At 42.6% G+C, this 26284-nt stretch overlaps 1 protein-coding gene across 1 annotated transcript in view; it reads right to left on the bottom strand.

Annotated features, from left to right (window-relative positions):
* The window catches only part of LOC145347934 (ral guanine nucleotide dissociation stimulator-like 1), a 92350-nt gene that overhangs the window by 43030 nt on the left and 23036 nt on the right, over nt 1–26284 (bottom strand). The window contains exons 3-12 of the mRNA XM_080195922.1: nt 26058–26266; nt 22965–23042; nt 8374–8448; nt 7500–7574; nt 7065–7136; nt 4465–4539; nt 3584–3658; nt 3157–3228; nt 2208–2282; nt 94–177 (exon numbers count right to left, since the gene is read on the bottom strand). Coding sequence (XP_080052048.1) covers nt 94–177; nt 2208–2282; nt 3157–3228; nt 3584–3658; nt 4465–4539; nt 7065–7136; nt 7500–7574; nt 8374–8448; nt 22965–23042; nt 26058–26266 — 890 coding nt within the window. The remainder of the gene's footprint in view (nt 1–93; nt 178–2207; nt 2283–3156; nt 3229–3583; nt 3659–4464; nt 4540–7064; nt 7137–7499; nt 7575–8373; nt 8449–22964; nt 23043–26057; nt 26267–26284) is intronic.

Raw genomic sequence — 26284 nt, 5'->3', positions numbered from 1 at the left:
TTCCTACGTTATCTTACAGGAATCGTCAGCAATTTCCCTTCACATTACATTCCGGATGAAGCAGAATTGAGTCACACATCAAATGCAACTTACTTGCTGATTATTTCGCTCATTCCTGGTGGACTTAGATTTCCATCTTCCTCACAGTTTGGACTGTCATAGTTTCCGTGACTGCAACTGGTTTTAAAGCACAAAATGAGCAAGACTTTCATTCACAATTAAATCCAAATCTGAAGATTCAGTATTTCAAGCTTGGCTCAGTGGGTTTTAAATAGATCACGCTCCAAATATATAATTAAACTAACATGGTGATAAAATCTTAATTGTTCAAAATTAAATCACATTTTTCGAAGTAACTGTTACCTTTAGCCCAGAATATCATTTCTAAGTGCTTTCCCACTAACTAGGTTTATCTTCACACCTTTCTAACAAGGTTGTAACTTCTGCAATTCTCAGGTGCTCTGGCGTTATTGCTGTAATTAGGATTGGACAGTTATGGACAAGTTATTCACGTTCCACTTGCACTTGTTCCACTTGTTGTGGACAATTTTGCAGGTTCCACTTGCACTTTAACTATCCTTGGATGTCTGGTAAATCATGAAGACTAGATCATTGTTAAATAGCCAATCTTTCTAATACTTCTCCAACCAAACCCAGTTCATCTAGTGCCTCAATTACCTTCTCTTTCATTTGGACAGCATTTTCTTTGGTATAGACTAATGCAAAGTGCTCATTTAACAGCCATGTCCTTTGCCTCCATGTATAGATTCCCCATTTGATCCCTAAATCACTCTTTTACCATTCACATGCCTGTCAAGGACTGATTCCTCTCTGTTTGTCACCAATTTCTTGCTCTCATTTCCTTTAATCAAAGGAAATTCAAGTCCAGAGACAACATCCCATTCTCTCAACTCTAACAAAAAAAAACTCAAGCTCTAAACGGACCATTCCCAATTCAACCCTCAAACATAAGCTTCCAACTCAACATTTGACCTGGAGCTTCAGTGTATATAGTATTGTCCGTGATATACACTACTCAGATTCAAAGCTTAATTCCACATTATTGCTTATGGGCTGTTTAAAAGCTTTTGCTAATAACTTTGTTTTCTGTTGTATGATGAGTTTAGAGCTTAGGTAAAGAGCTACATAGATCAGAATAATCCTGGGTTTAGGTCTCCAGTGAGTTAATCGAAGTGATCCAGGGAATTAAAATGACCCCAACAATCTTGAAAAGAAAAAATAGGTACCTATGGTTTTTATTCATCTATGAATTATTCATTATTACATGAGAGATGCAATCTGCTAATAAATGATTACATTTGAAAGTGTTTTTTCTTAACACAAAGAATCATCAGTTTGGACTATCAAGGCTTCCCTACCTGCAATTTGCCACAAAGCCCAAGTCAAGTCATTTTAAGCATCTAGACACCATTGCTTGCTCACCATGAAAAAACACTATTTAAAGTTTTGATCAGCTGGTTTTGTTAACGGCCACTCTCCAGGTGCACGACTGCATTAGATGGCGGTTTTTGAAACTTTCACAAGTAGTGTGGCCGGGGATGGGGGTTAGAAATAGTTGAGGTAAACAGAATTCTGGATATTTATGTTGATGCAATTTTATCATGCATACGCCATTGAACATCTTCACGGTTGGACTGTTCTCCTTGGCGTGGCAGCGGCTAAGAGGAGATCGAATAGTTATGTCCAAAATCATGAGGGGGCTGGATAGATTAGATAAGAAACTGTTTCTGTTCATGAAGGGATCAAGAATGAGAGGGCAAGAATTTAAAATGATTTGCAAAAGAAACAAATGTGATGCAAGGAAAGAATATCACACAACGGGTGGTTTGGATCTGGAATACACCATCTGGAATTGTGATGGAGGCAGGTTCAAACGAAGTGTTCAATGATTACATTATAAACAATGTGCAGGGAAATAGGGAAAAGGCAAGACAATGGCACTAAGTCATAATGTTCTCTTGGAGAGCCAGGGCAGTCACAATAGGCTTCTGCTGCAGTAACAACTTTTAGAGGCAATCCAGCAGTTTAACATGATAGATATGGTCTGGAATGGTGTTTGCTGCACTGTTATGGGAGGCCTCCATGAGAAAGTTTCTATCTAATTTTTTTTAAATATAGGGATGGCAACAGTTCACAATCTTGTATTCCAAATGAAGTAGAATTTAGTCACATCAAATTAAACTTACTCTCTGATTAGTGCACTTGGTTCTGGTGAACTTAGATTCCCATCACAGTTTGATTCGTCAAATTTTCCATCGCTACTATTGATTATAAAGCACATGTTAAGTCATTTCAAACAAAGAACTTGCAGCCAGGTCAAATGATTTGAAACAAAAAGCTCTTCAGTCTTGCCACATCTAATTGTGAATAGTGGTGGCCAATTAAACAACTCACTGGAGGAAGTGAGTTCACAATTATCCCCATGCTCAAAAATGGGGACTCCCAGCACATCTGTGTAAAAGACAAAGCAGAGGAAGCATTTGCAATAACCTTTGCCCAGAAGGGGTATAGACAAGCTAGGTAGTCAATATCTTTTCCAAAAGGTATGGGAGTCTAAGGTTTAAGGTGAGAGGGGAGAGATGCAAAAATGTCCAAAGGGGCAGCATTTTCACACAGTGGGTGGTGAAGTGTTTTCTTACTCACAAGCTGCCAGAGGTAGTAGTAGAGGCAGGTAAAATTTTATCTTTTAAAAAGCATTCAGATAGTGCCAAGTAAAGCTTACATTAACACTACAATTAAGTTACTGTGAAATTCCCCTAGCCACCATAGTCTGGCACTTGTTCAGGTCAATGCACCTAACCAGTACATCTTTCAGAATGTGGGAGGAAACCCATGCAGATACAGGGAGAAGGTGCAAACTCCACACAGACAGTGAGTGACCCAAGCCAGGAATCGAACTGGGTGCCTGGTGATGTGAAGCAGCAGCAGTGCTAACCACTGTGCTACCGTGCCAGGACCTCAGTCAGTTCCTTTCATGTGATTGCTATGGTCTAGATGGTGTTTGCTGCATTATTATGTGCCTTTATGAGTAAGTTTCTACATTAGGTACAGGAACTGCTTGCTCCCCAACCATTCACATTTACATTGCTGTGTTCTGAAAGAAGGAATTGCTGTCACACATCAGATTAAGCTTACTTTCTGATTACTGCAATGGTTCCTGGAGAAACACGATTTCCATTTCCCTCACCATTTGGACTGTCACAGTTTCTGCAGGTGCAAATGGTCACAAAGAAAAGTGATTTTAAACAAACGCTTTCATCCACAAGTGGCCATCATTTAAAAAACAGGAGACTCTGGGATACAATATTTCAACCTTTGATCAGCTGGTTTGCACTAACGCATCACCTTTTATTTTGTACCAATGTATTTTTCATTTAGAAATGTCAAGGAATAAGACAAATGCAGAGAGAGTCAGTAATGTGATTGTTGTGGTCTGGAATGGTTTTCACTACACTATTATTTGAAGCTGTTCCTACATGATTCTTACAGGAAGCGCCAGCAATTCTCTTTTACACAGATTCTGAATGAAGCAGAGTTTAGTCAGAGATTGGATCAAACTTACTTCTTGACTGAGTTAATTTCTGATGAACATGGCTTACTATCTTCCTTGGAGTTTGGACTGTCAAAGTTTTCATAGCTGTGGTCATAAAGCATATCATTTTATGGAAGTATTTGCATTCAAAATTAAACCTATTAAACACCTCCCACACCCTTAAACTGAAGATGCAGTATTTCAAGCCTTCATCACCTGGGTTTATCAAATATCCTTCATGGCCTGGCAAATTCCTCACTATTATAATCAAGCTGGGGAATCAACCCTAGTTGAATGAAGTGTGCAGGAGGACAAGTCAGGAGGAACACCAGACTGACCTAAGTATATGTCGTAAGCCTGGTGAAACCACAACATAGGACTTTTTGCTGCCCAACAGTATAAAGAGCAAAATGATATACTATGGATCAGAGACAAGCTCTGCAGTCTTACCATATCTAATCGTGAATGGTCGTGGACAATTAAACAGGCGGAGGCGGGTCCACAATTTCCCCCATTCTCAGCACATCTGTGCAAAGCTGAAGCAGTATTTGCAATAACCTTTGTCCAGAAGTGCTGAGTGGATGATTCATTTTGCCCTCCCCAGTGACCCAAGCATCATCTGTGCCTGTCTTCAGCAAATTTGATTCACTTCATGTAAAGAAACATCTGAAGTCACTGGATACCTCAAAGGTAAGGACCTCAAAAACATTACACCAATAGAATTGAGGATTTGTGCTTGAGAATTTGTTGTGCCCCTATCCAAGCTGTTCCAATCGAACTACAACACTGGAATCCACCCCATGTGGAAACGTGCCCAGGTAGGTTTTGCACTCAAGCAGCAGCCCAGCAAATCAAACAGCATAACCTGCGCACAATGTTCAGTTTGGATTCAGTCATGGCATCAAACTTACTACTTGACTGAGTTGTTTTCTGAAGAACATGGCTTCCTATCTTCCTCGCAGTTTGGACTGTCAAAGTCTTCACGGCTGTGGTCATAAAGCACGTCATTTTAAGCAAGTATTTGCATCCAAATTAAACCGATTGAACCACCCCCCGCCCCCTGTTAAACTGAAGGTGTCATATTTCAAGCTTTCATTACCTAGGTTTGTCGAACACCCTTCATGGCCTGGCAAATTCCTCACTTTTTTAATCAAGCTGGGGGTCAACCTTGTTGAATGAAGTGTACAAGAGAACAAGGAACACCAGACTGGCCTAAAAATGTGAGCAAGCCTGATGAAACTACAACACAGGGCTATTTGCTGTTGAACAGCATAAACAGCAAGGTGATTGACTGTGGATCAGAGCCAAGCTCTGCAGTCTTGCCATGTCTAATTGTGACTGGTGGTGGACAAGTAAACAACTCACTGGAGAAATGAGTCCACAATTATCCCCACCCCCAGCACATCTGTGCAAAAGACAAAGCTGAAGAACCATTTGCAAAAACCTTTGCCCAGAAGTGCCAAGTGGATGATCCATTTTGGCTTCCCTGGTGACCTAAGCATCATCAATGCCAGTCTTCAGAAAATTTGATTCACTTCATGTAATAAAGAAACATCTGAAGTCATTGGCATCCTCAAAGTAAGGACCCCAAAAACATTGCACCAATAATACTGAAGCTTTGTGCTTGAGAATTTGCTGTCCCAGTCCAACTACAACACTGGTATCTACCCAAAAATGTGGAAATGTGCCCAGGTAGATTCTGCACACTAAATGCAGCCCAGCATATCACCATCCCATCAGTCTACTTTCAATCAGGGAAGTGATGGAAGGGGCCATCAGCAGTGCTATCACACAGCAGAACCTGCACACAAATGTTCAGTTTGGATTCAGTCAGGCTCACTTAGCATCTGGCCACATCACAACTTTAGTTCAAACAGGCACAAAGAATGAAGATCAAGGGGCAAGGTCAGAGTGATTGCCATCGACATCAAGGAACCAAGGCAATACTGGAATCAATGGGAAATCAGGGGTAAAACTCTCCTCTGGCTGGATTTGCAACCAGCAGAAAGGGGTGATTTCAACCATCACCCCTTGAAATTCAATTGCATCATTGCTGATTCCCAACTACCTCTACCATGGGGGTTACAATTCATCAGAAACAAAACTGGACCAGCCTTATAGATATTGCAGCTATAACAGCAGGTCACAGGCTGAGAATTCCGCAGCGGGTAACTTGCCTCCCGACTCTCCAAAACCTATTCAGGATATACAAGTCACAAGCCGGGAGTGGTATGGAATACTCTCCCCATTGATGAGTGCAGTTCCAATAACACTAGAAGCTCAACACCAAGACAAAACAGCCTGCTTGATTGGTACCATATCTATCACCTTCAATATTTACTTTCTCCATCAGTGACAGCAGTGTACATCAGTGGCAAGATGCACTGCAGCAACTCACCAAGGCCCACTTCAACAATCTTATTCACCCATGACCTCTACCATCTAGAAGGACAAAGAGTTAAACAGATGGAACACCACCACCTTTCAAGTTTCCTCCAGGTCATTCACCATCCTGACTTGGAAATATATCATCATTCCTTCACTGTTGCTGGGTCAAAGTCCTGGAATTCCCTCTCTAAGAGCATCATGGATGTACGCACACTTCAGGGACAAAAGCAATTCATAGCGGCAGCTCACCACCATCTTCTGGAGGGCCAATAGGGATGGGCAATAAATGCTGGCCCAGCTACTGATGCCCACGTCCAATGTATGGATCAAAAAGTAGCCAATTACTTGCTATCTACACAGGCAAAATGCCCACCACTTGTGGAAATCAGCAGGTAAATCCTGCCTATTCTGGAGGCAACCTCAGCTGCAAGAGATGGTTACAGAGGTGACATCCCAGTGATTGGACAGGCAGCTCTGGTGACCAGGCAACACCATTTATTGGTCAGGTCCATGGCAGCAGGCGACCACCAGCAACATGTTGCCCTGGGTCCAATGCCACTTCAGAACCAGCAGCAGGACTTTGCCATCACCCACAAAACCTCCCCTTTTCTCTCTTTCCTCCCCACATCCCCTCCCCCCAAACACCCATGAAAAGTTAAAAACTACTTCTAGGAGTAATGCAAACATTAGACAAAAATAAATATTAGTCACAAGTAAAGCTTATATTAACACTGCAATTAAGTTACTGTAAAATTTCCCTCATCACCAGAGTCCGGCACCTGTTCAGGTACATCTAACCAGTACATCTTTCAGAATGTGGAAGAAAACCCACACAGACACAGAGAGAAGGTACAAACTCCACACAGTGACCCAAGCCAGGAATCAAACTGGGTCCTTGGCACTGTGAAGCAGCAGTGCTAACACTGTGCTACCGTGCCAGGACCTCAGTCAGTTCCTTTCATGTGATTGCCATAGTCTAGATGATGTTTGTTGCACTATTACATGTTTTTATGAGCAAGTTCCTACATTATCTACAGGAACTGCTAGCTCCCCAACCATTCACATTTACATTGTGGTGTTCTGAATGAAATGGAATTGCTGTCACACATCAGATTAAACTTACTTTCCGATTACTGTAATGGTTCCTGGAGAAACATGATTTCCGTTTTCCTCACCATTTGGACTGTCACAGTTTCTGCAGGTGCAACTGGTCACAAAGTAAAGTGATTTTAAACAAATGCGTGCATCCACAAGTGGCCATCATTTAAAAAACAGGAGACTCTGGGATTCAATATTTCAACTTTTCATCAGCTGGTTTGCTTTAATGCATCATCTTTTGTTCTGTACGAATGTATTTTTCATTTAGAAATGTTGAGGAATAAGACAAATGCAGAGAGACTCAGTAATGTGACTGTTGTGGTCCGGAATGGTTCTCACTACACTATTATATGAAGCCCTTCCTGAATGATTCTTACAGGTAGAGCCAGCACCCCAGCAATTCCCTTATACACAGATTCTGAATGAAGCAGAGTTTAGTCAGACATTGGATCAAACTTACTTCTCGACTGAGTTAGTTTCTGAAGAACATGACTTTCTATCTTCCTCGCACTTTGGACTGTCAAAGTTTTCGTGGCTGTGGTCATAAAGCAGGTCATTTTAAGCGAGTATTTGCATTCAAAATTCAACCCATTAAACCCCACTCCGTCCCCTTAAGCTAAAGGTGCAGCATTTCAAGCTTTCATCACCGGGGTTTGTCAAACACCATTCATGCCTGGCAAATTCCTCACTTTTATAATCAAGCTAGGGGTCAACCTTGTTGAATGAAGTGTACAAGAGGACAAGGAGCACCAGACTGGCCTAAAAATGTGATGCAAGCCTGGTGAAACTACAACACAGGGCTATTTGCTGCTGAACAGCATAAACAGCAAGGTGATAGACTGTGTATCAGAGCCAAGCTCTGCAGTCTTGCCACATCTAATCATGAATGGTAGTGGACAATTAAACAGGTGGAGGCGGGTCCACAATTTTCCCCATTCTTGGCACATCTGTGCAAAGCTGAAGCAGCATTTGCAATAACCTTTGCCCAGAAGTGCCAAGTGGATGATCCATTTTGGCCTCCCTGATGACCCAAGGAGCATTGATGCCAGTCTTCAGCAAATTTGATTCACTTCATGTGATAAAGAAACATCTGAAGTCACTGGATACCTCAAAGGTAAGGAACCCAACAAGATTACACCAATAGTATTGAGGATTTGTGCTTGAGAATTTGCTGTGCCCCTATTCAAGTTGTTCCAGTGCAACTACAACACTGGAGTCTACCCAACAATGTGGGAATATGCCCAGGTAGGTTCTGCACACAAGCAGCAGCCTAGCAAATCACACAGAATAACCTGCACACATCAGTTTGGATTCAGTCATTGCATCAAACTTACTTCTTGACCGAGTTGGTTTCTGAAGAACATGGCTTCCTATCTTCCTCACACTTCGGACTGTCAAAGTTTTCAGGGCTGTGGTCATAAAGTAGGTAATTTTAAGCAAGCATTTGCATTCAAAATTAAACCCATTACCTCCCCCCCCCCGCCTTTAAACTGAAGGTGCAATCTTTCAAACCTTGATCAGCTGGTTTTGTTGAACAGGGCACACCCTTCATGGCCTGGCAAATTCCTCACTATTATAAATCAAGCTGCGGGACCAACCCTAGTTGAAAGAAGTGTACAAGAGGACAAGCCAAGGCTGATGTAAAAATGCGGTGTTCAACCTGATGAAACTACAACATGGCTATTTGCTGCCCAGCTGCATAAACAGCAAGGTGATAGACTGTGGATCAGACCCAAGCTCTGCCGTCTTGCCACATCTAATTGTGAATGATAGTGGACAATTAAACAACTCACTGGAGGAAGCAAGTCCACATTTATTCCCACTCCCAGCACATCTGTGCAGAAGACAAAGCTGAAGAAGCATTTGCAAAAACCTTTGTCCAGAAGTGCCGAGTGGATGATCCATTTTGGCCTCCCCGGTGACCCAAGCATCATCGATACCAGTCTTCAGCAAATTTGACTCACTTCATGAAATAAAGAAACATCTGAAGTCACTGGATACCTCAAAGATAAGGAACCCAATAACATTACACCAATAGTATTGACGATTTGAGATTGAGAATTTCTGTGCCGCTATCCAAGCTGTTCTAGTCCAACTACAACACTGGAATCTACCCAACAATGTGGAAATATGCCCAGGTAGGTTTTGCACACAAGCAGCAACTCAGCAAACCACACAGCATAACCTGCGCACAACTGTTCAGTTTGGATTCAGTCAAGTCACTTAGCTCCTGGTCACATTACAGCTTTAGTTCAAACAGGCACAAAAGAAATTGAAATCAAGAGGCAAGGTCAGAGTGACTGCCATCAGCATCAAGGAACACAGGCAATATTGGAGTCAATGGGAAATCAGCGGAAAAACTCTCCAGTGACTGCAAATGTACCCAGCAGAAATGAAGATGGTTGCACTTGTTAAGTCTGTCAGTTCACCCCAGAACATGTCTGCATGAGTTCCTCAGGTGAGTGTGTCCTTGGCCAGCCATCTGCAACTGCTTCTTTCAATGACCTTTCCCCATAAAGTCATAAGGTCAGAAGTGGGCATTTTGCTGATGACTGCACATGATTCAGCACCATTTGTGACTTGAATCCAACCTTGAAATTCAATTGTATTATCATTGCTGATTCCCAACTCTCTCTATCCTGGGGTTACAATTCATCAGAAACTAAATTGGACCAGTCTTGTAGATATTGCAGCTCTAACAGCAGGTCAGAGGCTGGGAATTCTGCAACAGGTAACTTGCCTCCTGTCTCTTCAAAACCTGTTCAGTTTCTACAGTCACAAGTCAGGAGTGGTATGCAATACTCTTCTCCCCATTGATGACTGCAGTTCCAACAAGAAACTCGACACCATCCAAGACAAAGCAGCCATATCCATCACCTTCAATATTCATTTCCTCCACCAGTGACAGCAGTGTACATCAGCTACAAAATGCACTGCAGGAACTCACCAAGACCTACTTCAACAATCTTGTTAGCCCATGTTCTCTACCACCTAGGAGGACAAAGAGTAAACACATGGAGCGCCACCACCTCCCAGGTTTCCTCCAGGTCATTAACCATCCTGACTTGGAAATATATCACCGTTCCTTCACTGTTGCTGGGTCAAAGTCCTGGCATTGCCTCCCTAACAGCACCATTGATGTACCTACACTTCAGGGACAATAGCAATTCAAGAAGATAACTCACCACCATCTTCTCAAGGCAATTAGGTACAGGCAATAAATGCTGGCCCAGCTAGGAACACCCACATCCCATGTATGGATCAAAAAGTAGTCAATTACTCACTACTTCTGCAGGTATTTTGCTCATGCCAACCATGCTCACCACTTGGGGAAAACACCAGATAAATCCTGGCCTATTCTGGAGGCAACCTCAGCAATGGCCACCAGTAGCACTGAACGTGTGTTTGCTGAAACATCCCAGTGATTGGACAGGCAGTTCTGGAGACCAGGCAACACTATTTATTGGATCAGGTCCATGGCAGCAGGCGACTACCGGCAACATGCTGCCCTGGGTCCAATGCCACTTTAAAACCAGCAGGAGGGCTTTGCTTTCACCCACAAAACCTCCTTCTCCCTCTCCCAAAACACACGGATAAAAAAAGTTAACTGCCTCTAGGAATAATGAAAACATTAGACAAAAAAATTATTTGTCAGAAGTATAGCTTACATAAACACTACAATTAAATTACTGTGAAACTCTGCTAGTCACCATAATCCGGCACCTGTTAAAGTCAACGTACCTCCTAACTTGCACATCTTTCAGAATGTGGGAGGAAACCCACACAGACACAGGGGGAATGTGCAAAGTCCAGTGATCCAAGCCGGAAATTGAACCAGGTTCTTGGCATTGTGAAACAGAAGTGCTAACCACTGTGCGACCGTGCCAGGGTCTCACATTCCTCTCACATGGTTGCTATGGTGTTTGCTGCACTATTACATGCCTTTATGAGCAAGTTCCTACATTATCTACAGGAACTGCTAGCTCTCCAGCCATTTACATTTACGTTGTCATGTTCTGAATGAATTGCTGTCACACATCAGATTAAACTTACTTTATGACCACTGTAATGTTTCCTGGAGAAACCTGATTTCCATTTTCCTCACCATTTGCGCTGTCACAGTTTCTGCAGGTGCAATTGGTCACAAAGAAAAGTGATTTTAAACAAATGCGTGCATCCACAAGTGGCCATCATTTAAAAAACAGGAGATTCTGGGATTCAATATTTCAAACTTTCATCAGCTGGTTTGTTTTAATGCACCATCTTTTGTTCTGTACCAATGTATTTTTTATTTAGCAATATTGAGGAATAAGACAAATGCAGAGAGACTCAGTAATGTGACTGTTGTGGTCTGGAATGGTTTTCACTATGCTATTATTTGAAGCTCTTCCTAAATGATTCTTACAGGTAGAACCAGCACCCCAGCAATTCCCTTTTACACAGATTCTGAATGAAGCAGAGTTTAGTCAGACATTGGATCAAACTTACTTCTCGACTGAGTTAGTTTCTGAAGAACATGACTTTCTATCTTCCTCGCACTTTGGACTGTCAAAGTTTTCATGGCTGTGGTCATAAAGCAAGTATTTGCATTCAAAATTCAACCCATTAAACTGCACCACCCCCCCGCAACCCCCAAGCTGAAGGGGCAATATTTCAAGCCCTCATCACCTGGTGTTGTCGAACACCCTTCATGGCATGGCAAATTCCTCACTTTTATAAGCAAGCTAGGGGTCAACCCTAGTTGAATGAAGTGTACAAGAGGACAAGGAGTACCAGGCTGGCCTAAAAATGTGACGCAAGCCTGGTGAAACTACAACACAGGGCTATTTGCTGCTGAACAGCATAAACAGCAAGGTGATAGACTGTAGATCAGAGCCAAGCTCTGCAGTCTTGCCACATCTAATCATGAATGGTAGTGGACAATTAAACAGGTGGAGGCGGGTCCACAATTTTCCCCATTCTTGGCACATCTGTGCAAAGCTGAAGCAGCATTTGCAATAACCTTTGCCCAGAAGTGCCAAGTGGATGATCCATTTTGGCCTCCCTGATGACCCAAGGAGCATTGATGCCAGTCTTCAGCAAATTTGATTCACTTCATGTGATAAAGAAACATCTGAAGTCACTGGATACCTCAAAGGTAAGGAACCCAACAAGATTACACCAATAGTATTGAGGATTTGTGCTTGAGAATTTGCTGTGCCCCTATTCAAGTTGTTCCAGTGCAACTACAACACTGGAGTCTACCCAACAATGTGGGAATATGCCCAGGTAGGTTCTGCACACAAGCAGCAGCCCAGCAAATCACACAGAATAACCTGTGCACAAGTGTTCAGTTTGGATTCAGTCAATGGATCAAACTTACTTCTTGATTGAATTGGTTTCTGAAGAACATGGCTTCCTATCTTCCTCGCACTTTGGACTGTCAAAGTTTTCAGGGCTGTGGTCATAAAGTAGGTAATTTTAAGCAAGTATTTGCATTCAAAATTAAACCCATTACCCCCTCCCCCCACTTTTAAACTGAAGGTGCAATCTTTCAAACCTTGATCAGCTGGTTTTGTTGATCAGGGCACACCCTTCATGGCCTGGCAAATTCCTCACTTTTATAAATCAAGTTGCAGGATCAACCCTAGTTGAATGAAGTGTACAAGAGGACAAGCCAGAAGCAATGTCAGGCTGACCTAAAAATGCATCTTCAACTTGGTGAAATGACAACACAGGGGTATTTGCTGCCCAACAGTATAAACAGCAAGATGATGGACTGTGGATCAGAGCCAAGCTCTGCAGTCTTGCCACATCTCATGATGAATGGTGGTGGACAATTAAACAACTCACTGGAGGAGATGAGTCCACATTTATCCCCGCTGCCAGCACATCAGTGCAAAAGACGAAGCTGAAGAAACATTTGCAAAAACCTTTGCCCAGAAGTGGCAAGTGGATGATCCATTTTGGCGCCCGTGACCCAAGCATCATAAATGCCAGTTTTCAGCAAATTTGATTCACTTCATGTAATAAAGAAACATCTGAACTCACTGGATACCTCAAAGTAAGGACTCCAAAAACATTACACCAATAATATTGAAGATTTCTGCTTGAGAGTTTGCTGTCCCAGCCCAACTACAACAATGGTATCCACCCAAAAACGTGAAATGTGCCCAGGTAGGTTCTGCACACAAAATGCAGCCCAGCAAATCATCATCTCATCAGTCTACTTTCAATCGGGGAAGTGATGGAAGGGGCCATCAACAGTGCTATCACACAGCATAACCTGTGCACAAGTGTTCAGTTTGGATTCAGTCAGGGCCACTTAGCACCTGGTCGCATCACAACTTTAGTTCAAACAGACACAAAGAATGGAAATCAAGGGGCAAGGTCAGAGTGACTGCCATCGACATCAAGGAACCCAGGCAATACTGGAATCAATGGGAAATCAGGGGTAAAACTCTCCTCTGGCTGGAGTTGCAACCAGCAGAAAGGAAGATGATTGTGCTTGTTAGAGGTTTGTCAGTTCAGTCCCAGGACATCACTGCGTGAGTTCCTCAGAAGAGATCATGTCTTTGGCCCAGCCATCTTCAACTACTTCATTTAATGACCTTCCCTCCATAAGATCAGAAGTGGTCATGTTAGCTGATGACCTTACATGATTCAGCACCATTCGTAACTTGATTTCAACCATCGCCCTTGAAATTCAATTGCATCATCATTGCTGATTCCCAATTATTTCTACCCTGGGAGTTACAATTTTTCAGAAACAAAACTGGACCAGCCTTAAAGATATTGCAGCTGTAACAGCAGGTCAGAGGCTGGGAATTCCGCAGTGGGTAACTTGCCTCCTGGCTCTCCAAAACCTGTTCAGTATCTTCAAGTCACATGTCAGGAGTGGTATGGAATAATCTTCTCCCCATTGATGACTGCAGTTCCAACAAGAAACTCGACACCATCCAAGACAAAGCAGCCATATCCATCACCTTCAATATTCATTTCCTCCACCAGTGACAGCAGTGTACATCAGCTACAAAATGCACTGCAGGAACTCACCAAGACCTACTTCAACAATCTTGTTAGCCCATGTTCTCTACCACCTAGGAGGACAAAGAGTAAACACATGGAGCGCCACCACCTCCCAGGTTTCCTCCAGGTCATTAACCATCCTGACTTGGAAATATATCACCGTTCCTTCACTGTTGCTGGGTCAAAGTCCTGGCATTGCCTCCCTAACAGCACCATTGATGTACCTACACTTCAGGGACAATAGCAATTCAAGAAGATAACTCACCACCATCTTCTCAAGGCAATTAGGTACAGGCAATAAATGCTGGCCCAGCTAGGAACACCCACATCCCATGTATGGATCAAAAAGTAGTCAATTACTCACTACTTCTGCAGGTATTTTGCTCATGCCAACCATGCTCACCACTTGGGGAAAACACCAGATAAATCCTGGCCTATTCTGGAGGCAACCTCAGCAATGGCCACCAGTAGCACTGAACGTGTGTTTGCTGAAACATCCCAGTGATTGGACAGGCAGTTCTGGAGACCAGGCAACACTATTTATTGGATCAGGTCCATGGCAGCAGGCGACTACCGGCAACATGCTGCCCTGGGTCCAATGCCACTTTAAAACCAGCAGGAGGGCTTTGCTTTCACCCACAAAACCTCCTTCTCCCTCTCCCAAAACACACGGATAAAAAAAGTTAACTGCCTCTAGGAATAATGAAAACATTAGACAAAAAAATTATTTGTCAGAAGTATAGCTTACATAAACACTACAATTAAATTACTGTGAAACTCTGCTAGTCACCATAATCCGGCACCTGTTAAAGTCAACGTACCTCCTAACTTGCACATCTTTCAGAATGTGGGAGGAAACCCACACAGACACAGGGGGAATGTGCAAAGTCCAGTGATCCAAGCCGGAAATTGAACCAGGTTCTTGGCATTGTGAAACAGAAGTGCTAACCACTGTGCGACCGTGCCAGGGTCTCACATTCCTCTCACATGGTTGCTATGGTGTTTGCTGCACTATTACATGCCTTTATGAGCAAGTTCCTACATTATCTACAGGAACTGCTAGCTCTCCAGCCATTTACATTTACGTTGTCATGTTCTGAATGAATTGCTGTCACACATCAGATTAAACTTACTTTATGACCACTGTAATGTTTCCTGGAGAAACCTGATTTCCATTTTCCTCACCATTTGCGCTGTCACAGTTTCTGCAGGTGCAATTGGTCACAAAGAAAAGTGATTTTAAACAAATGCGTGCATCCACAAGTGGCCATCATTTAAAAAACAGGAGATTCTGGGATTCAATATTTCAAACTTTCATCAGCTGGTTTGTTTTAATGCACCATCTTTTGTTCTGTACCAATGTATTTTTTATTTAGCAATATTGAGGAATAAGACAAATGCAGAGAGACTCAGTAATGTGACTGTTGTGGTCTGGAATGGTTTTCACTATGCTATTATTTGAAGCTCTTCCTAAATGATTCTTACAGGTAGAACCAGCACCCCAGCAATTCCCTTTTACACAGATTCTGAATGAAGCAGAGTTTAGTCAGACATTGGATCAAACTTACTTCTCGACTGAGTTAGTTTCTGAAGAACATGACTTTCTATCTTCCTCGCACTTTGGACTGTCAAAGTTTTCATGGCTGTGGTCATAAAGCAAGTATTTGCATTCAAAATTCAACCCATTAAACTGCACCACCCCCCCGCAACCCCCAAGCTGAAGGGGCAATATTTCAAGCCCTCATCACCTGGTGTTGTCGAACACCCTTCATGGCATGGCAAATTCCTCACTTTTATAAGCAAGCTAGGGGTCAACCCTAGTTGAATGAAGTGTACAAGAGGACAAGGAGTACCAGGCTGGCCTAAAAATGTGACGCAAGCCTGGTGAAACTACAACACAGGGCTATTTGCTGCTGAACAGCATAAACAGCAAGGTGATAGACTGTAGATCAGAGCCAAGCTCTGCAGTCTTGCCACATCTAATCATGAATGGTAGTGGACAATTAAACAGGTGGAGGCGGGTCCACAATTTTCCCCATTCTTGGCACATCTGTGCAAAGCTGAAGCAGCATTTGCAATAACCTTTGCCCAGAAGTGCCAAGTGGATGATCCATTTTGGCCTCCCTGATGACCCAAGGAGCATTGATGCCAGTCTTCAGCAAATTTGATTCACTTCATGTGATAAAGAAACATCTGAAGTCACTGGATACCTCAAAGGTAAGGAACCCAACAAGATTACACCAATAGTATTGAGGATTTGTGCTTGAGAATTTGCTGTGCCCCTATTCAAGTTGTTCCAGTGCAACTACAACACTGGAGTCTACCCAACAATGTGGGAATATGCCCAGGTAGGTTCTGCACACAAGCAGCAGCCCAGCAAATCACACAGAATAACCTGTGCACAAGTGTTCAGTTTGGATTCAGTCAATGGATCAAACTTACTTCTTGATTGAATTGGTTTCTGAAGAACATGGCTTCCTATCTTCCTCGCACTTTGGACTGTCAAAGTTTTCAGGGCTGTGGTCATAAAGTAGGTAATTTTAAGCAAGTATTTGCATTCAAAATTAAACCCATTACCCCCTCCCCCCACTTTTAAACTGAAGGTGCAATCTTTCAAACCTTGATCAGCTGGTTTTGTTGATCAGGGCACACCCTTCATGGCCTGGCAAATTCCTCACTTTTATAAATCAAGTTGCAGGATCAACCCTAGTTGAATGAAGTGTACAAGAGGACAAGCCAGAAGCAATGTCAGGCTGACCTAAAAATGCATCTTCAACTTGGTGAAATGACAACACAGGGGTATTTGCTGCCCAACAGTATAAACAGCAAGATGATGGACTGTGGATCAGAGCCAAGCTCTGCAGTCTTGCCACATCTCATGATGAATGGTGGTGGACAATTAAACAACTCACTGGAGGAGATGAGTCCACATTTATCCCCGCTGCCAGCACATCAGTGCAAAAGACGAAGCTGAAGAAACATTTGCAAAAACCTTTGCCCAGAAGTGGCAAGTGGATGATCCATTTTGGCGCCCGTGACCCAAGCATCATAAATGCCAGTTTTCAGCAAATTTGATTCACTTCATGTAATAAAGAAACATCTGAACTCACTGGATACCTCAAAGTAAGGACTCCAAAAACATTACACCAATAATATTGAAGATTTCTGCTTGAGAGTTTGCTGTCCCAGCCCAACTACAACAATGGTATCCACCCAAAAACGTGAAATGTGCCCAGGTAGGTTCTGCACACAAAATGCAGCCCAGCAAATCATCATCTCATCAGTCTACTTTCAATCGGGGAAGTGATGGAAGGGGCCATCAACAGTGCTATCACACAGCATAACCTGTGCACAAGTGTTCAGTTTGGATTCAGTCAGGGCCACTTAGCACCTGGTCGCATCACAACTTTAGTTCAAACAGACACAAAGAATGGAAATCAAGGGGCAAGGTCAGAGTGACTGCCATCGACATCAAGGAACCCAGGCAATACTGGAATCAATGGGAAATCAGGGGTAAAACTCTCCTCTGGCTGGAGTTGCAACCAGCAGAAAGGAAGATGATTGTGCTTGTTAGAGGTTTGTCAGTTCAGTCCCAGGACATCACTGCGTGAGTTCCTCAGAAGAGATCATGTCTTTGGCCCAGCCATCTTCAACTACTTCATTTAATGACCTTCCCTCCATAAGATCAGAAGTGGTCATGTTAGCTGATGACCTTACATGATTCAGCACCATTCGTAACTTGATTTCAACCATCGCCCTTGAAATTCAATTGCATCATCATTGCTGATTCCCAATTATTTCTACCCTGGGAGTTACAATTTTTCAGAAACAAAACTGGACCAGCCTTAAAGATATTGCAGCTGTAACAGCAGGTCAGAGGCTGGGAATTCCGCAGCAGGTAACTTGCGTCCTGATTCTCCAAAAACTATTCAGTATCTACAAGTCACAAGTCAGGAGTGGTTTGGAATAATCTTTTTCCCATTGATGACTGCAGTTCCAACAACACAAGAAGCTCAACACATTCCAAGACAAAGCAGCCTGCTTGATTGGTACCTTATCCATCACCTTCAATATTCACTTCCTCCAACAGTGACACTAATGTACATGAGCTGCAGCATGCACTGCAGGAACTCACGAAGGCCCACTTCAACAATCTTATTAGCCCATGTTCTCTACCACCGAGGAGGACAAAGAGCAAACACATGGAGCGCCACCACCTCCCAGGTTTCCCCCAGGTCACTCACCATCCTGACTTGGAAATATATCACCATTCTTCACTGTTGCTGGGTCAAAGTCGTGGCATTCCCTCCCTAACAGCACCATTGATGTACCTACACTTCAGGGACAATATCAATTCAAGAAGACAGCTCACCAACCACCATCTTCTGGAGGGGCAATAGGGACAGGCAATAAATGCTGGCCTAGCCAGGAACACCCACATCCCATGTATGGATCAAAAAGTAGCCAATCACTTCCTACCTCCACAGGCATTTTGCTCATGCCAACCATGGCCACCACTTGGGGAAGTCACCAGATAGATCCTGGCCTATTCTGGAGGCAACCTCAGCAATGGCCACCAGTAGCACTGAAGAGGTGGTTGCTGAAACATCCTAGTGATTGGACAGGCAGTTCTGGATACCAGGCAACACCATTTATTGGTCAGGCCCATGGCAGCAGGCAACCACCAGCAACATGCTGCCCTGGGTCCAATGCCAGTTCAGGACCAGCAGCAGGACTTTGCCATCACCCAAAAAAACTCCCCTTTTCTCTCTTTCCTCCCCCCAAACACCCACAAAAAAGTTAAAAACTACCTCTAGGAATAATGCAAACATTAGACAAAAATAAATATTTGTCGCAAGTAAAGCTTACATTAACACTGCAGTTAAGTTACTGGGGAATTCCCCTCGTCACATCAATGCACCAAACCAGTACATCTTTCCGAATGTGGGAGGGAACCCACGCAGATACAGGGAGAAGGTACAAACTTCACACTGACAGTGATCCAAGCCAGGAATCAAACTAGGTACCTGGCACTGTGAAGCAGCAGTGCTAACCATTGTGCTAGTGTGCCAGGACCTCAGTCAGTTCCTTTCATGTGATTTTTATGGCTGAGGTGGCATTTGCTGCACTATTACATGTTTTTATGGGCAAGTTCTTACATTATCTACAGGAACTGCTAGCCCCCCAACCATTCACATTTACATTGTAGTGTTCTGAATGAACTGGAATTGCTGTCACACATCAGATTAAACTTACTTTCCGATTACTGCAATGATTCCTGGAGAACCACGATCTCCATTTTCCTCACCATTTGGACTGTCACAGTTTCTGCAGGTGCAATTGGTCACAAAGAAAAGTGATTTTAAACAAACGCTTGAATCCACAAGTGGCCATCATTTAAAAAACAGGAGACTCTGGGATTCAATATTTCAACCTTTCATTAGCTGGTTTGCATCAATGCATCATCTTTTGTTCTGTACCAATGTATTTTTCATTTAGCAATGTCAAGGAATAAGGCAAAAGCAGGGAGAGGCAGTAATGTGATTGTTGTAGTCTGGAATTGTTTTCACTACACTATTATATGAAGCTGTTCCTACATGATTCTTACAGGAAGCGCAAGCAATTCCCTTTTACACAGATTCTGAATGAAGCAGAGTTTAGTCTGAGATTGGATCAAACTTACTTCTTGACTGAGTTGGTTTCTGAAGAACATGACTTTTTATCTTCCTCGCACTTTGGACTGTCAAAGTTTTCATGGCTGTGGTCATAAAGCAGGTCATTTTAAGCAAGTATTTGCATTCAAAATTCAACCCATTAAAACCCCCATCCCCCCTTAAACACCACCTGTGTTTTGTCGAACAGGGCACACACTTCATGGTGTGGCAACTTCCTCACTATTATAATCAAGCTGGGGGTCAACCCTAGTTGAATGAAGTGTACAAGAGGACAAGCCAGGAGCAACATCAGGATGACCTAAAAATGTGGCGTCAGCCTGGTGAGACTACAACACAGGGCTATTTGCTGCCCAACAGTATAAGCAGCAGGTGATAGACTGTGGATCAGAGCCAAGCTCTGCCGTCTTGCCACATCTCTTGATGAATGGTGGCGGACAGTTAAGCAACTCACTGGAGAGGTGAGTCCACAATTATCTCCACTCCCAGCACATCTGAGCAAAAGACAAAGCTGAAGCAGTATTTGCAAAAATCTTTGCCCAGAAGTGCCAAGTAGATGATCCGTTTTGGCCTCCATGACCGAAGCATAATCAATGCCTGTTTTCAGCAAATTTGATTCACTTCATGTCATAAAGAAACATCTGAAGTCACTGGATACCTCAAAGCAAGGACCCCAGAAACATTACACCAATAGTATTGAAGATTTCTGCTTGAGAATTTGCTGTCCCAGTCCAACGACAACACTGGTATTTACCCAAAAACGTGGAAATGTGCCCAGGTAGGTTCTGCACACAAAATGCAGCCCAGCAAATCACCACCCCATCAGTTTACTTTCAATCAGGGAAGTGATGGAAGGGGCCATCAACAGTGCTATCATACAGCATAACCTGTGCTCAAGTGTTCAGTTTGGATTCAGTCAGGGTCACTTAGCACCTGGCCACATCACAGACACAGAGAATGGAGATCAAGAGACAAGTTCAAAGTGATTGCCATCGACATCAAGGAACCCAGGCAATACTGGAATCAATGGGAAATCAGGGGTAAAACTCTCCCCTGGCTGAAGTTGCAAGCAGCAGAAAGGAAGATGGTTGTGCTTGATAGAGGTCTGTCAATTCAGACCCAGGACATCACTGCGCGAGTTCCTCAGAAGAGTGCGTGTCTTCGGCCCAGCCATCTTCAACTACTTCATTCAATGACCTTCCCTCCATAAGATCAGAAGTGGGCATGTTAGCTGATGACCTTACATGATTCAGCACCATTTGTAACTTGATTTCAACTATCGCCCTTGAAATTCAATTGCATCATCATTGCCGATTCCCAACAATCTCTACCTGGGAGTTACAATTCATCAGAAACTAAATTGGACCAGCCTTATAGATATTGCAGCTATAACAGCAGGTCAGAGGCTGGGAATTCCACAGCAGATACAGGGAGAAGGTGCAAACTCCACACAGACAGCAACCCAAGCTGAATCAAACCAGGGACTGTGAAGCAGCAATGCTAACCATTGTGCTACTGTGCCAGACCTCAGTCACTTCCTTTCATGTAATTGCTATGGTCTAGATGATGTTTGCTGCACTATTACATGCCTTTATGAGCAAGTTCCTACATTATCTGTAGGAACTGCTAGCTCCACAGCCATTCACATTTACATTATGGTGTTCTGAAAGAAGGAATTGTTGTCACACATCAGATTAAGTTCACTTTCCAATTACTGCAATGGTTCCTGCAGATACACGATTTCCATTTTCCTCACCATTTGGACTGTCACAGTTTCTGCAGGTGCAATTGGTCACAAAGAAAAGTGGTTTTAAACAAACGCTTGCATCCACAAGTGGTCTTCATATCAAAAACAGGAGACTCCGGGATTCAATATTTCAACCTTTGATCAGCTGATTTGCATCAATGCATCATCTTTTATTCTGTACTAATGTATTTTTCATTTAGAAATGCCGAGGAATAAGGCAAATGCAGAGAGAGGCAGTAATGTCAGTGTTGTGGTCTGGAATGGTTTTCACTACATTATTATATGAAGCTGTTCCTACATGATTCTTACAGGAAGAGCCAGCAATTCCCTTTTACACAGATTCTGAATGAAATAGAGTTTAGTCAGATATTGGATCAGGCTTACTTCTTGACTGAGTTAGCTTCTGAAGAACATGGCATTGAAACTAACTCACTGTTTGGCATGTCAAAGTCCTCATCGCTGTAGTCATACAGCACATCAGTTTAAGCATGTATTTGCATTCAAAATTTAACCCATTAAACATTGCTGCCGCGCCCGCCACCACCCCCCCCCACTCCCCCGCGCCTCCGTGACACCTCTTTGAACTGAAGATGCAGTATTTCAAATCTTGATCTGCAGGGTTTATAAAACAAATCACACTCAAGATACTCATAAATGCATGAGATGGTGACTTTTTCTTAAATCTTCGAAATTTCAAATGGAACTTTGTGGTATAACCAGACACTGGAAGTGAACAATGCCTGAAGGGCAAATCATTTTCCAATTACTCGTTGAAGAGTTTTGATGCTGTGTCGATAGTGTTGCACTTTCCTGGATAATTGGTGATGGGCCAGGGGGTATGAATCTTGGCAAAATACTGGGAGTAATCAGGAGTCTAGCCTAATCATTATCCAGTGCTATGCCATATTTGCCAAAAGTGTGGCACTTGGGCAGCTTGGCAAAACCACTGGGCAGCCAATTACAATACCAACTGAGGACCACTTCCTGCCTTGAGGGGCTGCTGCACCAGTTTCTGTTGTCATATAAATGCAGCTTCTAAACCCCACCAATCTCTCAAGTTTCTGGCACCCCCCCAACCCATCATTGAGATGCCCTATCCTCAGCAGCCACTGGAGGAGAGGCTGTTAATTTGCCATCCATCTGATTGGACCAGAAGCTCTTGAGACTAGACTGCATCCTAAATTGGATAGTAGGCCCAGCTGCAGTCTCTTAACTGGTCACTATTGGTAGCGTGCAGCCTTGGGTCCCATTGCCTGAAGGAAGATCAGCTCCCACTTAACAGTCTCAATAAGACTTGATCAGATGTTCATAAAATTTCAATCACAAATTACAGATTTTTTTCCTGTATCAAGCAGTCTCTAATTCAGTTGATATTGTTCAGAATGGCACTTCCATGAGATGCATTCAGAAAGTTGCTGCCACATAATCTTACAAGAATTTCTGTCTCTCCAGCAATTCTGTTTTTGCATTGTTTGGGATGAAGCAGAATTTAACTTACTCTCTGATCACTGCAATTGTTCCTGGAGAAGTACAATTTCCATCTGCAATATAGTTGGGGCTGTGGGGGTTTCCATACCTGCAATTCATCGAAACGCACAAATTAAATCATTTCCAAAAAGCATATGCATCTGGCCATTTAAAATGAACCCTTGCAGACTAAGGATTTGGTATTTAAACCCTTGATAAGCTGATCTGCCACACTCCAGATGGATAACAGCAACTGGGAAGAGACAGAGTGTGCAAGGGAGATGTGGAAGGAAGCGGCAAACTCATTTCTTTAATATTTTATAATTTCTGAATGTGGTTACACATTGGATTGAACTTGCCGTCTGATGACTGCAAGTGCCCCTGGAAAACACTTATGATTTTCCTCATAGTTTAGACTATCACAGTTTCTGCACCAGCAATTGATCAGGAAAAAAGTTATGAAAACAGTTGCATTGACATTTGGCTGTTATTAAAAGTGTCAGAGTAAACAAATGGAGGTTACAGGAATAGTTCTTAGGGCAGGCCTGATGGGCCAAATGGCCTCCTTCTGCACTGCAGGGATTCTATAATTGTAAGTCACTCTAGATGTATGACTGCAATGAATAATTTCCTTTAAAACCTTCATAGGAAGTTTACAGGACACCAAAAATGAGGCTGCAGCGGGTGCAGCAGAGATGATCCATTTTTTCAATATATTTATCCTTGTTTCATTGTCCAACAGTGCCAGATGAACCTTAACTCCAAGACCTAAATAATCATTCCATTGAAAGTATTGTGACGTTGCAATTTTTAAAATAGAAGCTTTCAAATCTCTAGGAATGATACAAATATTAAAGGCAACTAATAGCTTCTTTAATGTGACTGCTATAGTCAGGAAAAGTGTCCACTTTTGAAGATTCAAAACATTTTAAAAAATTCATTTTACAGGTTGTGAGCATTGCTGGGCCAGCATTTATTGCCCAGCTGTAACTGCCCTCCATTTCAGAGGCCATTTGAAAGTCAACCACAATCGCTGTGGATCCGGAGTCATGTAGGGCTCATCATATAAAGACAGAAGATTTCCTTCCCTAAAGGACATTGATGACCATGAAACCATTGTAGTAAAACCCATCTGGTTCACTAGATCATTCATTCCAGATTTTTACTGAATTCAAATTTCACCATCTGCTGTGGTGGGATTTAAACCAGGATTCCCAGATTTTGTTCTGACTCTCTGGATTACTAACCAGTGATATCCACTGTGCCACTACCTCTCATATTTTATACATGATCCACCACCTCTCCTGCATTCTGATTGAAGCAGACTTGTTAGATTGAACTTACTGTCTGTTTACTGCATTTGTTTCTGAAGAATTTAGAATTCCATTTGAAGGGTCAAAGTTTCCGTACTTGTGATTTCTTACAAAGCATAAATCAAGTCATTTTAAACAAGCACTTGCATCTAGGATTGTCTTCCAACCATGGAAAAGCCCTGAAGACTCAGGATTCAAAACTTCAAGCCTTGGTCTTGTTCATTGAAGCTCTTTCTATTAATTCCTATTTAACATTTTATAGCTTAGTGTTGAACTATTATCTTTGCTCAATATTCACATATGTGCCTTTGCTGCATTCACCTGTTTAACAGTGCCCAAATATTCATGAAAACATGTTTGGGGAAACAGAGGGAAGAGATGAGAAATGTCACCATTTTTAACATAGTGACATTTTCTATCTTAAAATCATAGACTCCACCGGTTAAGGACATTCGGGCTGTTATAGACCTGTGTAAGCTCTTGAAACTGCTATACGTAAACTCCACTCCTTCTACACGGCCATGCAATACTTTCCTTTTCAAGCATATTGTTACTAATACTTCCAACACCCTTGCAGACAGTGCAAACCAGATCACAAGCTCGTAGCTTTCAAGAAAAATCTTCTGTGGTTGTTTTGCCAATTTTAAGCTTTCCTAACCATAGCACATTTGGTAAACTCTTCTTCCCCAAATGCAGTTTGTTTCTCTAAAGTCAGAACACAAAGGTCATCAACTCAGTTGGGGCACACTGGCTAGCACCACTACTGAGTTGTGCGCAGTGACCCCAACTGACCACTTGTGAAGCACAGTAAGTGTGGGGAACAGGACAAGGAGAAACCAGTCTTATCTCTGATGGCACTTAAAAAGTATTTTATGTGCCATTGCTGCAGAATGATTGTGATATCTTGCATATTTCAGTAATAAACAGATTTGACCAACATCTCAGATTTTCTAATCAGGATTAGTTTTAAATATTCAATTTAGAAACTTTACATTGGGCACAACAACAAATTATTTTTTAATCCTCCAACCCTTCCAGACATTTACACATTCAGAATATTACCTGTTGCAGGTAGCTATAACCTACAAACAACAAGTCTCAGGAATGGTAATAAACTTTTAATACAGGTGTCTGGTCATCATGGCAAGCTCTGGTTGGACCACATTTGGAATATTGAAAGCAATTGTGGGCCCTACATCCAAGGAAGGATATACTGACCTTGAGGAGAGGGTCCAGAGGAGGTTCATGAGGATTATTTTGTGAATGAAAAGCTTGATGAATGAGAAACATTTACGACTCTGGGTCTGTACTCAAATGGAACTTATAAGGATGAGGGGGGAATCTCATTGAAACTTACAGAATTCTGAAAGGCCTGAATAGAGTGGATGAGAAGATGTTTCTATTTGTAAGAGACTGGGATCCGAGAGCACAGACTTAGGGCTGACCCTTTAGAACCAAGAAGAAGAGGAATTTCTTCTGCTAGAGGGTGGTGAATCTATGAAATTCGTTACCACAGAAGACCAGGTGTATTTAAGGCAAAGAATGATGGGTTTGGATTGGTAAGGAGATTAAAGGGGAAATGTGGTCGAGGAACATATCAGACATGATTGAAATGTGGGGCTGATTCAGTGGACTTAATGGTCTAATTTTGTTCCCATACCTCATGGTCAGGATGCTCAGTCCATGACCAGTGACTGTTGATATTTCCAGAAGATGAGCTTCAGATTAACAACATGAAAAATAACAACCTGACCAAAAAAATCCTTTCTACCACTGCCATTAAACAAGAGATGCCACTTAATTGTTCTCACCTGTCCAGCAAGAGTTCCAACACACGATCAGCAGTAGTGAAAGCTCTGTATGTTGAGAGGAATATGCTGATATAGCTGAAATCGTTGTTATCAAAAGCTGTAAATACATTTCCTACAAGCTTCCCTAAGGTCCCAGCCTTAATTGTGCGGACTCTACGTGTTTCAAACTGACTGACGGTGTGACCTGGAGGCACCTCGTTTCCTTCCACCTACAAGATGCAAAGATA

Source organism: Carcharhinus amblyrhynchos, chromosome 9 (genome assembly GCF_965287045.1).
Source record: "Carcharhinus amblyrhynchos chromosome 9, sCarAmb.v2.hapA, whole genome shotgun sequence".
Lineage (NCBI taxonomy): Eukaryota > Metazoa > Chordata > Chondrichthyes > Carcharhiniformes > Carcharhinidae > Carcharhinus > Carcharhinus amblyrhynchos.
The sequence above is the reverse complement of the archived record's forward strand: the minus strand, read 5'-3'. Positions and strand labels throughout refer to the sequence as shown.